Source organism: Condylura cristata, unplaced genomic scaffold (assembly GCF_000260355.1).
Source record: "Condylura cristata isolate star-nosed mole 26May11 unplaced genomic scaffold, ConCri1.0 scaffold00004, whole genome shotgun sequence".
NCBI classification, from domain to species: domain Eukaryota; kingdom Metazoa; phylum Chordata; class Mammalia; order Eulipotyphla; family Talpidae; genus Condylura; species Condylura cristata.
In genome coordinates, this window is record NW_004567105.1 from 15481873 (window position 1) to 15497667 (window position 15795).

Here is a 15795-nt window from a genome sequence, read left to right on the forward strand (position 1 = left end):
GAACTCATGCGGAAGTGGCTTTAGCTTCTCAGTGCTGTGCTTTAACCCACTGCACCACCAGGGAGGGCCTTGTTTCTGTTTTTAAAATACTTTATTGTCCTAAGAATAATGAAAATATCCAAGATTATATAACTCTTCTAGTACAGTAAGGTTAATTGGTAACCCCTATATCTTTTTTATTTTTTGTTTTCCACATTTTTTTAAGATGTATTGTTATGCTTACAAGAACTGGGGTACAGGCCAAAGGTGCAGGGGGGGTGCAAGAGGATTCACCAGACATTGAGCAGGTGAACAGACCAGGCAGATCTACTAAATTACACTGCTGAGGGGAGCAGCAGGGGAGACAGGAGAGGCCTGCTGTGCCATGTGGGTCAGCTCCCTGGTTGGGGATTAAACTCATGTTACAGTGGCTATAGATAGCCTCATTGTGCTGCACTTTAACTCCTTGTTTCATCAGAAAGGGCCCCTTGTACTTTGATTCTGAAAGGACATAGGGCAATAGTAACAACTTTCGTTGAACTCACAGTCATTGGTGTGATTTTATATATTTCATCTCACTTGATCTAATAATTTTCTTTTATAAATAATCATGATGGCTAGCATACCCAGTTTAGAAATAAGTAAGTATATGAGACAGAAATAATTGGTTTCCAGATATATTATAAAAGTTACTACTTCTAAAACAGGCCCAAATTTAATTCTAATCAGAGCTTTTTAAAAATCATCTAAATAATATTAAGTTTTTGTAATTTGAAAATGTATGTCATTTGATTTGTAACTCTTAAAGTCTATGGCTATTTGAGGAAGCCTTTGAACATCTTTACAGTTAAACATTTTAGAGTAAGAAGTCTTTGTTAATCTAAAGGACTTGTTAATGAATTTCTATTTTTTTTCAGCCAGCATTAGCGTTCTTATTCATAATTCTAGAGGTCTATCAAAAAATTATGTAAAACAGATTGTGAGTCATTTGTCTCTTTATAAAATTATACAACATTAAATAATGAATTCCTAATATTTCAATAATTTTAAAATAGAAAAAACTATTACATTTTCACTTGCAGTAATAAAAGTTCTCTTCAACAAGAACCTCAAATTTCTTTTAGTATTGTTTTGATGTAGAATGTTAATTTTCAGTAGAGCTCATACATCCTATGAGTAGTATGGCCACAAAAACATTTTATTTTACCTGCAGATTAAATCGGGTTACTCAGAACCTTCTCTTTAAAAATTGGACAAGCTGACAGTACTGAGCCCAGATTCCCATGTTTTCAGTACATTTCAGTAAGATCACTGTGGTGGCATTTATCTGGGAATTTGTTCTCCCTAAATAGCACTAGCAGTCCTGCTTCACTTTTTATTCTCCTGAGTCTGTAAATCATCTGAATTGTTACCTCACTTTATATAAAAGGCGTGGCGTACTTAACTTCAGGAATGCTGCTTAAACTAAACTTCTTGTATACTATTGTTATAAAAGAAAGGAATGAAGAAAAGAACATACTAGACCAAACCAAAAAGCAGCTTAAAAACACAACCAGATAATATCATGGTTGGTATTTATTAATGAAATTGTTTGAGTGTTGCTATGTTAGAAACTAGTTAGTTTTATTGTAAATCCTGTTATAAGCTGTAAAATCCATTGACTTAGATTGCTTTAAGATTTGCCTTTTATGTTGGGTTTATTATTCATAATTGATGTGATATGTTTTATGTTACTTTTTTCAAAGATAATAATTTAGAACTTTCTCTCAGAAGATAATTTACCTCACTCCTGTTCACACTAGCTCACCATGCCTTCTCCCATGCCCGAGTACCTGAATGTGCACTACATTGGGGAATCTGCATCCAGACTGCTGTTCTTATCAATGCATTGGGCACTTTCAATTCCTTCCTTCCAGGCTCTAGGGTAAGTTTTCTGAAGTTCTTAAAGATGAATGTAATTTTGTAGCACATATGCATTTTAAACAAGAGCTTTTATTTGGAAAAATTTGCATTAAAGGGAAAAGAAAGGGTATAACATGATAACTAAAGTTTTATTTACGTAACGAATCATTTCATATTTATAGAATAAACCAGAAAATAACTTGGTTACTTTGTAACCAAGTTAACAATTCACATGAAATACATGAAGTGGAGCTATTAAGTCATGGGCAGCATTTGTCATAGGTTACCTGTGGCTGAAGAAAGAAAGGGATGTCATGCGTTGTTTGTTCCCTCCCACCACCATTTCAGTGTCATCTAAGGCATGTTAGAAATATGAGCTGAAAATAAGCTTACATAAAGTAAGTACAATTAAAAATACAAGTAATTGTTTTCCAATTGTGTGGTTACAAAGAGTAAACCCCATAGTGTCGCTGCAATAATTTAGATATTTGCTCCTACCTTATAGAGCACATTTATGTTCTGCAGTAGGCTCAGAGATAGTAAAAATGGTCTGTTACAGGAAACCCATGCTTTACCTAAAGTTTACCAAGTTACTGAGATTGCTTTAAAGTAACTGGTGTAAAGAAGTAATGAGCCAACAGTAAAAGTGAAGCCAGTAGCTAGAAAATTATTATTCTGGATACAAAACCCTGTTAACCAATACGATTTTATAAACAGTTCTCTTTCATGTACTGTACATCTCTTTTTTTTTTTGTCACATAGGGTTAATAATCTAGGTATCTTGTAGTCTAGGTAGCTACCTGTTTAGTAATTTGATATACTCTGTCCTTATATTTTTGATAAAACATAGCTGAATCATAACTATAAAAGGCATGCATAAAAAACAACCCATTATAATTTTGTTAAGTAGTGTTTACTATGCATTAAATCATGTATTTGAATTATACAATTACATTCACCAGAACCTGATTCACAATGTTAATATTTAAAATGATTGTTGGCCCTATCTCTGAAAATAATATTTAACTTTCTGTTGTTTTAGAAAAAATTAAAATACAGTTTAAGTTTACATATTAGCATTTTATTTATTTTAAAACATTAAATTTTAATGTTTAAGTTGCCTAAGTTTATGTTTAAGTTGCCTAAGTTTCTCACATACCTCTGTCTTGAAAAGTAACCTCCTATTACCTTTAATAATAGTAAGCTGCTATTATAGTGAAATGGCAAAAGTAAAGATTTTGGGGAGTGATTTAAGCCCCTTGAATTATTTATAACAATACTAATCTAAGTACTTCTGCTAAAATTAGTGTGATTATCTTATGAAAATAATTCATATATTGAAGAAACCAAAAATAATTTTATAGTGGCAACCACATTTACCTATGATTTGTATTGAAAATCAGTTTCAATGTAATAGTCATAAGATTCTTTACAATTAAAATTAACTATTGTTAGACCATCAATTGATAATTGATACATTATAATCCCTATCTAGATATTTTATAGTTAGAATTAATCAGATAGATGAGGACTAAGTGCTACTGATAGAAGATTGTTTTGTGGTAATAAAAGCTATTCTGTCTCTTCTAGAAATTGGCTAAACAAGGTAATTAACTAGGGAAACAAAGAATAGAAAAACAACACTCAGTTGACAAAAACGAAAAACAAAAAAAATCCAGCTCTTATTGAGCTGTGCAATATCTTGTAATAAGGAAGTACTTTGTCTCTTCCTAGTAGTTAAGAAATAGACTCAGTTAAGAGCAAAAGTTAAAGGGTATCAGTGCAGAGGAGGAAAAATACCAAAATTGTTCTGAGTACCCCTGTGGGGGAAGAAAGTAGCAACTGAGGAGTAAACTAACAGACTACTTTGTTTCCAAAGGAAATATGAAAGGGCTGAATATAGAGATCAATTATAGGATGATTCTTGTAATCTAGGTAGCTACCTGTTCAAGTATTTTTTTTTAATTCAATAAGAAAAAAAAAACCTGGTAAGTTTACATTGAAAAGAAAGTTCCTAAAATAGTGAAGGAAAATGGGCATCAATAATCTACTTTTTAGCACTGGGATTAGTGAATTTACATTCATCATCTCACTTAAATTACACAGCTCACAAGCATTCCTGCTTCTAATTGATGTAGAAATGGAGCCTCAGTTAAATAACATAAATTAAGAAGTTGAACCCTGTTGTTCTGTGCTATTTTATAAATAATTATAAATTTTAGCAAGTAAAGTGCTAAAGTCAGTTTTCTTAATAGAGATTTACCATCGAAGACTAATATTTTGTGATGGTAAGAGAATACTTGCTAACAACTTTTTTCTTGTGTAGGAAAATCCATCAAACAAATACTGTAGTCACTTTATGCCTACCTATTTTCAAAAACAATTCAAGAGGCAAAAAAGAGCAGGATAGAGGAGTACCATACAAACATTAACTGAAAAGCATTCAGTTATGTAAAAAATAGGTCATCTTTTTATACATAGGTATATATTTTTCTCTACTATATTGTTAATATTCATGTGCTTAGTACTCATTGTTTATATTATTTTGATAAAGAAGTACTTTATCAAACTTTGAAGTCACCCATACTTGGGGATAACCTAACACTTAGCTTCCACATTAAAAAAAAAAAAAAAAAACACCACTACCAAAATACTATATTTCAAATGAAGTCACGGTATTTAGGGAAAAACAATTCATGGTAAGGCAGCAGAGCTCCTTTCCAAAACACACTTACAATAAACATTACTTTTAGTTGGATTGTGAAAGATAAACTTTCAGGCCCAAGTGTTTAATGGAAGATTTGCCCTTATTCTTTCTTCTTTCTTTAATGTTATGCCCCTGGATTTCTTTTTTTTTTTTAATGTTTTTTCTCACCTTTCTGAGTTATTAGCCTTTAAGGAAGACTTTCCCACATTACCTGAACCACACTGGCCCCAGTTTCTAGTGCCTACTTTATAGTAATGCAAAAATTTTTATTACCTGAGACCAGCTTAATGTACTTATAGCCAAAGGTATGTGTGTATATAATATTTAAATAAAATATTTGAAATTTGAAATAAATGCATATTCGATTTCACTTCTGTTTCATGAGGACAGACTTATCCCATCGTGTTTGTTGCTTTCTCACTGTTTACGTAGTGTTCATATTTGCATCTCATAAAAACTCTGAGCAAATATAAGACATACAGTGTCTCTGCATTTTCTATAGCTAATAAACATGAGATCTATGGTCTTGTTGTTTGCCTAATCTTTGTTTAAAACCCTGGTGTCTTACTCTTAATACTTTTTCTACTCATGCGACTGAGATTTTTTTTATTCAGAAATTCAGGAAAGGAATTTTGCCCATTCCTGTCATGGGTTACTCATGTAACTGATAGCTCATCTGAAACATACCAAAGTTATAGACCATTTCTCCCAGAAAATTGATTGCTTCCCTACCATCAAATAATTCTAATTTCCTATCTTAAAAAAGTATCACCTGAATTTAGAACAAAGGAAAACTTAGGGAAATTTTAAAAATATATATGTGTGTTTATGTATATACACACATATATATTTCTTCCCTGTTTTCTTGCAACATGAGGTTAAAGCCTCAATTTTTTTCTTTTGGTTTAAAATATTAACTATAACTGTATAAACTGACTGATTATTAAGCTAACTCATATTTTCATTTCTAAGCCTTACTCATAAATTGCTGTTAGCTATATAAGATGCAGAATTGACTGAATCCAAACCCAGCTAATCAGTCTAAAGTAATTTTAGTTCAGGAGTATGTTGTAAATCAGTTAGAAAGTTTATAACATTTTAATAATGCTTTTTATGTATCTTTTTAATAGGCAAGAAAACAGCATATCATTGGTGAAAGCTTATTGGAATGAACTTTTTACTCTTGGTCTTGCCCAGTGCTGGCAAGTGATGAATGTGGCCACTATATTAGCAACATTTGTCAATTGTCTTCATAGTAGCCTTCAGCAAGGTAAAAAAACAAATCACATTCCTTTTCCAACATATAAAAAGTCCCACTCAGTTTTATAAGTGTTGTGATTGGCATGAGATATTTGATGATGTTCTAGATGCCAATATCCTTTTTATTTTACATAATTTAAAATTTTTGAGCAAGCAATTCACTTACAATCTCTCTGGAATAGTTTTACATGAAAGCACAACAAAACTGAAACAGTGCAGTTGAGTCTGGTTAGTATTTCTGACAAGGCCTTGTAAATTTTTGTACTTCATTATACCAAACAATGCAGGATTAACTTACAAAGAGGTGATCAAATATATTTATAAATGTATACTTCCCATGAATTTTGAGCTGCTGTTCTTCTTTGTAACCTTTGACTCAAGATAGGCTGATTATCTTTTTACCATCATGATATATTCTCTCACTTAAACAGTACTGGAGAATCACAGAGCAGTCCTTATACTTTTCCTATTTGTGATTTGAAGGTGATTAACAACTCTGGTTTGAGGAAAACAATCATTGACTTGGAAATACTTTACTTTATAATGACTACATAGAGGGTGTCCCAACCTCAAGTGGGAAGAATTGCCCTTTTAAATTCAGAAATATTTTATATAAACTGGGAATTATGTTTTGTTTCCTTGGTACATTTCATTGTTATACCTTATTTTTAAATGCTTTGCTTCCTCCTATTTATGGGTAGAAAAAAATCACCTTTTACTCTCATCAACAGATCAGTTAGAAGTCAGCATTACATTTTATATTATTTAAGGACTCCCAGGTTTTAATTATTTCTCATCAGTGTGTAATGTGTTGTACACAACAAACTATCTGTAACTAATAAGATGTGCTTTAAATACATCACAATAATCTTAAACATTTATCATTAATCTTGGGTTTACTCAACTTCTCTTTGGTGTTAGCAGTGTTTTTGCTAAATCCTTGTTTTTAACTTAGTGCTGATGAGTTAAAAAATCTAATTGATTTTGCTCATTTTTTTCCAAGCAATATAAGATTAAGTAAAATTTTGTTACTAAAATTTGAGTCTTTTGTACTTTGCTTTGCCAGGTTTTCCAGGTGGCTGTTTTTATAGCATATCTTCTCAAAGGTATATTTGAAAAAAAAATTACACTTCGGAATTTTTGTAACATCTTTGTTATAAACAAACAAATCTGGAGATTCCTGATCAGTTTCATCTAGAATTTCAGAGATAAGAATTTTAAGCCTAAAGATTGTTTATATTTAAACCTCGAAACTAGTGAGAAGGAAATACACTGATTAGAAAATCATGCGTTTTTGCTAAAAACTAGAAACCTTTCTTTTGTTTTATTTAAAGATAAAATGTCAACAGAAAGAAGAAAATTATTGATGGAACATATCTTCAAACTACAGGAGTTTTGTAACAGCATGGTTAAACTCTGCATTGATGGATATGAATATGCCTATCTGAAGGCAATAGTACTCTTCAGTCCAGGTATATAAACATTTACCTGTTAATCTGAAATAACAATGTTTGAAGGCATGAAGAAATTAGAACCCTCAAACAGTGTTGGTGAAAATGTTAAATGATAAAAAGTAAAAATAACCCAAGTGTTTATTAACAGTGAATGAATTTTTAAAAATTCATGATTTATGATTTCTCCACATACTGTGGAGTATCATTCAGCCATAAAACAGATGAAATTCTGATGCATACTACAATATGAATGAACCTTGAAAACAGTATGTTATGTGAAAGAAGTATGTTAAGTGAAAGAAACAGTATGTTAAGTGAAATTAAAGATAGTATATTACATGATTTCATTTTATTAAAGGTCTAGAATAGGCAAATCTGTAGACTTTAACTAGGTTAGTGGTTACAAGGAACTAGGAAAAAAGAGAAGAAAGAGTGCCTGTTAATGGGTATGGAGATTTTTGGGGGAGTGACAAAAATGTTCTAAAATTAGAATGGGGTGATTATTGTGCAATTCTGAATATAGCAGTATTTAAATCTATTGAATGCTACATTTTAATCTGGGATCGTGGTCAGAGGTGTGGAGTGAGAGGATTCACCAGAGACAGAGTGGGGAGTAGAACAAGCAAATAGACCGAAATACACTGCTGAGGGGAGCAGCGGGCAGGACAACAGAGGTCTGCTGTGCCGTGTGGGTCTCCTCCCTGTCCAGGGATTAGGGATTGAACTCATGTTGCTGTGCTGCAGATTGCTTCATAGTGCTGTGCTTTAACCCCTTGGCCACCAATGAGGGCCCAGCAATTAATTTCTGAATAAGAATGGGTTGTCTCTTAGGTTCTGTTTTTTTTTTTTCATTTTGGTATGTATTTCTATTCCTATGTTCTATTCCTATATTCCTATTCTATTCCTACAAAAGAAGGATCTAAGGAAACTTGGTTCTTACCCTCACTGATAACAATAAGATAATTTAATAGCTTTAGTTAGTAGCATTTATCTTCATTTTTATTACAACCAGTTTGCCACCTTCATTTTCCTGAAAATTGAAAGAATATAGATTTGAAATTAGAATTATGGTGTAATTTTATTAAGTACTCCCAGTATTTTCTGTTTTTTATTTTCTTTCATCTAGAAAATACTTTCCATATTTTCAGTATTTCTTAACCTAGGCATTTTTATGACCTTCTCTTAATCCTGCCTGTTTTTATGAAATTTTATAATGGCTATTGAGATGTTTTTATAAATTATTTTGTTTCTAAGTTATTAGAAATTTTCTAATGGAAATGTTCAGTTACATGATTCCATAGTATTTTTCTACATAACAGTGTTGCGGGGGGTAGTGCTAACAAAACATATGGTATAGAATATAATCTGCAAGTATTTCTTTAGTTTAAAAAGTACTTTTTTTTTAATAAACTGAATCATTTTATTTTTGTTCTTGTAGAAAGCAAATGACCAACTTCTTTCCACCATTTTTTTAAAACATTTTAAAAGTACAGGTTCATTAGTAAAAGGAGAGAACAAGAAGCACCTGCATTGTCTGAGGTGTGCAGGACAACTGCTAGTCTCATTATTTTATTAGATATTAGAACACATACATGAAACAGAATTATTTGGAGGGTTTAAAGTATAGTGCCTAGGATTTAGTAGGGAGACTACAAAATAAAAAATTCAGATACTAAAAGTACCACACATAAGATGAGCTTTTCTTGTTTTGTTTTTCATAACTATTCTTTCCTCTTTCAGTCTCCATTCCTGGTACTTTATTTAACAAGCATTCAGAATTAAGGTAACAATATATTCTTTAATGTTTCAGATCACCCAGGACTAGAAAACATGGAACAGATTGAGAAATTTCAGGAAAAGGCTTATGTGGAATTCCAAGATTACATAACCAAAACATATCCAGATGACACTTACAGGTATTTAGAACTTCAATACTATTTAATTAGATAATTAGATTATCTTAAAACATTTTTTACAAGTCTTATTATTTCCTATTGTTTCCGCTTAAAATGTGAATAAATATGCGGTTAGCCTTTACTGTCAAAATAGCTAGTGCTGTTAAAAGCAGCTGTATATTGTTTTAAGTGCTTTAATGGAATATTTCATCCAGGTCTTACATTTTATATAAGAGGAGACAACATAAATTTTATATAGACAGGTTGAATCACATGCTCATGATCATACATGTGGTAGAGCTTGGTGTCACTCTAGCATCCAAACTATTTTTTTAAGATGAAGTCCTGAATTTTTATTAGTAAAATTGAAGATTTTTTTTAATGACATTAGACTGATTTATAAATAATTGTGAGACTTGGTTTATAATAGTTTCACCAAGGTATTCCTTATAAATATCTTTGAAAGGACTTTTTTTTTAGAAGATCTTTGAATTTTTGAAGAGGGGCATTATTACGGAGTAGTTAACCGTATGTGTACCAAAGACACATACGGTTTGGCTTCTGACCCCACTACATAGTAATTATATGGCCATGGCAATTTGTTTAACGTACCTTTTTGAGTTTCCTTATCTGTAAAATGGAAATAATAATAGCACCCATGTTTTACAATTAGAATAAGGAGTAAATCATTTAATACATGTAAAGAGCTTAGGACAGTGCTTGTTACATTATAAAGGCTATATAAATGTCTACTGGTGTTATTATTTAACATTCTTCCAACGAATAAGAGAACATTTTGTATATGTTAATTTTTTACATATATTAAGACATGTATGTCAGTTTCTTAATGAAATTAGTTTAACAATTTTCCTACCCTGTTTGATACTAGTTCTGTCTACATGGATGCAGCTCAGCTGGTGGGAATAGACAGGAATTGAGTGATTTAGGAGGATCACTAGTAATAACAGCTACTGTCTTGAAATAATTTTCAGTAGAGTTTTGCAAAGTGAAACCAAGAATTGTGCCTTATATTTTGTAGTTAAAACATTGCTATTTTTACAGCCTTTGTTGAGCCATTCTTAAATGTATCACTTAGTCACTTCCATAGTTCTTACAAATAGATGAAGTCAGAGCACAGTGTAACAGAGCAAAATTTTCCTATAAAGTCTGTCCGGCTGCATTTTGTTTCCTGGTGGTTGTCATGCATCCTGTGACATGAGAATACTAAAGTTTTTATTTTAACTTTTAGAAATAAAGTTTCATTAAATTAACCTACAAACAATACACATTCAGAAATTACTCATATTTTTCTACGAAATTTCTTTTCATTTACAGCCTTGTTTTCTTCCTCCTCCTTTTTTTCTTTTTAGGTTATCTAGGCTACTACTCAGGTTGCCAGCTTTGAGACTGATGAATGCTACCATCACTGAAGAATTGTTTTTCAAAGGTCTCATTGGCAATGTACGAATTGACAGTGTAATCCCACATATTTTAAAAATGGAACCTGCAGACTATAACTCACAAATAATTGGTCACAGCATTTGAAAAGCAAGCTCTCAGTGTAAACTTACTGTTCTTTCCCAGAATACAAGTAGATACCAAACTGAAGTTGTTACTTCCAGGGAATCTGGAAATTTTAACTTTAAAGAATAACCAAAATCTAAGGGTTTCGTGTGTGTATGTGTGTTAACTTCCTTATGAAGACTTTTCTAAGTGACTAGGCAGGTAGTAGGAATTAGAATTTCCTTTCCTGTCTTATTTAAGTGAATAAGAATTACTATGAACTTATTCTTGGTTAAGATGACATCTAAGGGCATCACTTCACTATCTAAACTAAAACCTCTCATTTTATTTTATAAAAAAATAAATTAGTCTTTTTTTTTCCTCCCTGAATTGTGTTCTATTCATGTTTAACTTCATTATAAACTAGTTTAAACACTCATTAGAAATCTCTAAGGGGGGTTTCCTTGTATTTTACTGTTCCATAAGATAAACTGTTTTAATTACCATGTCAAAAAAAAAAGATTATTTTATGCTCAATAGTATAATGATAATACTAGAACTATAGGAAATAATCAAATATATATTTTTTGTCTTTTGTAAATATCATGTCATCCTTTAGCATATAGCACTCTCATTGCTGGCAATGAGCATTGGCCATTCATGATCTTACGGATGATTTTTTTTAGTGTCATATTATTAGTTATAAGCACTTTTTATTTATGTGTGTAGCTAAAAATTGATTTTGAGAATAAGATAGAATACATGTTTTGTTATTTTTGGTTTACTACTGTGTTTTTAAAAGTAGTAGAGATTAATTGAACCCAAAATGTTTCAGTATTTCAAAATAGACATTAAAACTGTTGATCTTCCATTCCACAAAAAGCATCTTCCTCTTTTCTCACCTGCCTGCATTATATGGTCTCCTGATCCTTCTGGGTTTTTAGCCAATTTCTTTTTAGAAAAACCCTGTTTGTTAAATAATAGATTTATCATAGGTGATCTATTTTCAAAGTGAGTTAAACAGTTACTTTAAAGCAAATTGATAATTTTTTAAAATTTAACTTTTTAAGATAAACAGGAATATGCACTGAATTTTCTTTTTTAAGTGGAAGGACTGCTTTAACAGCTATGTAAGTATCGGCTTAAAGCCTTGTTATTGCTACAAAAACATTTTAGACCCCTTGGATGTCTTCCTCAAGTAATGTTTTCCTTAGCAAACCTGACACTATGAGTTATTTTGGTGTGTCCTTTTTTTTTTTTTTTTAAAGGCAAGTAGGGAGATTATGCATTCATTAGTTTATAAAGACTCTGCAATAGAAGAGAAGCTAAATTTTGGGGGAGGATGTTGATTTTACTGGTTGCTACTTTGTCTTAAGTCAAACATTTAACAATTTATCATTCTTTACCAAGTTACTAAGGGAATTTTTTTCCTATTTAAAACATGATTTTGTCAGCAAGTTATTTATAATTATCAACAGGGGAAAAACTACATTTAATACAAAATACTCAGATGGAAAAATCAGTAGGTTTATACCTTTATAAATCCAATGAAGTTAGCCAAAGATTCAGGAAAATAACTATTTAAAATGATGTACTAATGGTTAATTAAGATATCTGTTTCCTTCAGGTATTTTTCCTGATTAAATTTGTAGATTTATTTGGAAGTGTTTTTTAAAACTATATTAAAATATGACCTGCACTACAAATTTCTGTTTCCTGCCAGTATATTTGATTCAGAGTCCTATTTGTTCAGTGTTTGGTCATCCTTTTCTCTGTTCTATTATTAAGAAAACTCTAGTAAGATATAAGTACTCTAGGAGGGGAAAATTGTGGCAGACATTTCCATATGTATTATTTCAGAATTTTTTACAAAATTGTTTGAAGAATTCCAGCTAAATATTGGGGATTCACTATTTTCTTTCTTAATGGAAATCTCAGTAACATGACAGTAAAGTGTAGCCACACAATGACAAATAAAACAGGACTAAAGATACCAGGATAAGAGGGTCAAATAAATTTTTAGAAAGCAAAATGCAGGTGGAGAGTGATTTAGCGGAGCTACTCTGATCTGAGTATCTGCAAAGGCAAGTGAAGAAGAAACCAGTACATTGTTGTGCAAAGATGCTGAAGAACCAGGTGTTCATATTTGTAACATAAAGAAATAATTAGAAATCTATACTTTTCTCTATTCTTAGATCAAGTGACCACCTCCCCATCCTTCAAACAGAAGGCCAGAGGTTAATTCTCTTGAGAAACTTGATGGTCATAGCACTTAAAGGAAAACAGGAATAACATGATTTCAGGATTTCAGATACAGGATTGGATGTATGGATAAGTTGAAATCTACAGGTTAGCTGTGTTCCCAGAATGTTAGCCTTCTGCTAGGACTTTTTTTTTTTTTTTTTTTTTTTAAGGAGAAATTAATTGTCCCCAGTGAAAAGATCCTGAAAAAGATCTAAAAGAGAGCCATTTTATCACTCTTCATCTTACTTGACTTCATGGGGTTTCTAACCTGTTCTTTGGTACTTTGACTCTTAGAGTTAGGATCACCAGATATTTGAGGAAATTTCAACACATAAGACATCCAACATGGGAGGCAAGAGTGAGTAGATAGAATCTAAGAAATCAGAAAAATATCTGCCCCTCAATGTAATTGGTGTTTTAAAAAGGGAAATTTGGAACAAGCAACTGGCCCTAGAAATTAAAAAATTTTATCCCTAAAGCAATTCATTAGAGACTTAGAAAGTAAGGTTGTTGAAGAACTCCCCCTGGAAGTATAAAAAGATTTTAAAAAATGAAGTAAAACTGGAAAGTCAAATTATGAATCTAACAGGAGCCTAAGAAAAGATTTAAGAAGGCAAGAAAATTATTAATACAAGCTAAATTATGAAAGGACATTTGTCTGGCTTGAGTTGACCCAACACTATAAATGGGGTTAAAAAGAGTCCAGTCCCTACCATCTTAAAACTAGAACACCAGAGTCAAAGATACTGGAGGTTGCTCTTAACAATATCATGGAAGACTCTGAACAATATCATAGAGACTCTGAAGATCGTTGATATGGTCTGAGTTCACAAGCTGAGGTTATTATAGTCCATGAGTGCTCCCTAATCTTGCCAGAAGTAAGAAATTTAGAAATTTCTAAATTTAGAAATCTCTGCAAAAAAAATTTTTAAAAGATATCCTTAATTGAGATCAAAAGTTGCAGCATTTTTCTTTGAAAAATTTTTTTTTACTTCAGATTTCTTAACAGCTACTCTGCTCTTTTGTGGAAAAAAAAAACAAACAGGATTTAAAAATGCAATTTAAAAAAAGTACATAGTAAAAGATTATGCCTTTAGTACATACTTTAAATTCTAGCTTTCTCCTAAACTGCATTGTAATATAGGTAAAAGATTTTTAAGACATTATCACAAGACAAAAATAATGGGAGAAATATTGATAGCCACAAACCTTTGAAAGTTGAAACAGAAAGAGTAGTGGTGATCATGTTAGCACACCTGGGAAAGCAACCTAGGGTGAGGAAAACTGAGCAGCAGCCTGATGTGCACCATAGATCCTCCAGACTGATTATATTGCAATGTCTCTTCTGGAAGGGTTTTTTGTTTATGTGTGTGCATTTTTTTTTTTTAAATCTATTTAGGAAGCAGATACTGATAGACCATAACAAAATGTAAATCTGGTGATAGCAAGTGTCAAGTCTGTGGAGCAATAATGTGTGCTGGTGGTAGAAGTGTCCAAAGTTGATAGCATCTCTGGAACGTAATTTTACATAGATAAATGTATGTGTGCCAAGAACTACAAAAATATTTATGTTGACAATGTAAAAGCAAAAAAAAAAAAAATTCCAAAATACATGTCAACAGGAAAATGTTTAAGTAAATTTAAAGCACAGTTATCTAATGGGATATTATACAACACAAAAAGGAATAGAATGTCAGCATGCATGAATTGCAAAAATTATGCATAAGATCCAAAAGTATATAAAAATATGACAATCTGTTTATTGAAAACAGGCATATTGAAACATTGAGAACTACTTTTCTATATGTGGTAAAACTAATAAAAAGCAAGGAAATTCTTACTAAATATAGAATACTAGTTACTTCTGGAGTAGGATATAAACAGGACCATGCAAGTTACTTCCAAAGTATTAATAGTATTCCAAATCTCTATTATTTTCTAATAAGCAACCCTAAAAATGATTTAAAACAAGTAAATGAAGCTGGAATAAGAAAATTTATCACCCATGCTGCCATAGGTATGTAACAGCTGAATGTTAGAATCTGGAATCACGTCTTTTTACATGGATTTCAGGTGAGGCTGAAACTGGTATATTTACATATTTCCTGCGTTTGACTTCATAAAAAATTACAAACGTATATGCTTAAGTGGCAAACTCCTAGAAGGGCGTGTGGAAGCAGAAATGTGGCACCTTTTGGCAGAAGTGACCTCTTAAGCAGCTTTATGTGCCAAGATTTGGTGGTGTGTCTTGCTTAATGGAGTTTATAAATTGATAACAATTTTTTTAATTAAAATTTTTAGCATCTTTAGTTACAAGTTGCTGTTCCAAATCGCTGGACAAGAAATACAAAGTATATTATTTAAAATTATAAAGTGGCCATAGAAAGTTAGAAGTAGCACACATTTAATATCCGTTATTGCTTAAAATTGTAAATATCACGCACGGATTACTTTCCTAATTTTAAATATTAGCTTTGGAGCTAAATCACCAAATCCTTGAGAGCAGATAATCTTATACTTTGCTATTCCTTCTCGTTCACCTATCTACACGGTTCACCGCTTATACATGCTCAACTTAGAATACGCAAAATGATTATATTGACCCAATATTGAGTTCCTAAGTTGGCGCGGGACAAGATTTTCGGAAAAACCTGAACCGATCATGATGAGTTAACAGAAGTAGATGAGTTAACAGAAGTATCCAAAAGAGAAATCTCCACTTGGGGAAGTCCAGTTTAGGTGAATTTCCCATCACATTCCCTGTTTACTAAATACAAACACTTGAAAACTCATAATTTATCAGGTCTATGCTTCCCACAGAACGCTAAGGCACCTTTTTCAGAGAGGTAGC

At 31.7% G+C, this 15795-nt stretch overlaps 1 protein-coding gene across 1 annotated transcript in view; it reads left to right on the forward strand.

The window, feature by feature from the left end:
• The window catches only part of NR2C1 (nuclear receptor subfamily 2, group C, member 1), a 36143-nt gene extending 23760 nt beyond the window's left edge, over nucleotides 1–12383 (forward strand). Inside the window, exons 10-14 of the mRNA XM_004675806.2 lie at nucleotides 1782–1903; nucleotides 5719–5858; nucleotides 7183–7320; nucleotides 9113–9218; nucleotides 10568–12383. Of these exons, the coding sequence (XP_004675863.1) occupies nucleotides 1782–1903; nucleotides 5719–5858; nucleotides 7183–7320; nucleotides 9113–9218; nucleotides 10568–10742 (681 nt within the window). The 3' untranslated portion in view covers nucleotides 10743–12383. The remainder of the gene's footprint in view (nucleotides 1–1781; nucleotides 1904–5718; nucleotides 5859–7182; nucleotides 7321–9112; nucleotides 9219–10567) is intronic.
• Nucleotides 12384–15795: the final 3412 nt, after the last annotated feature.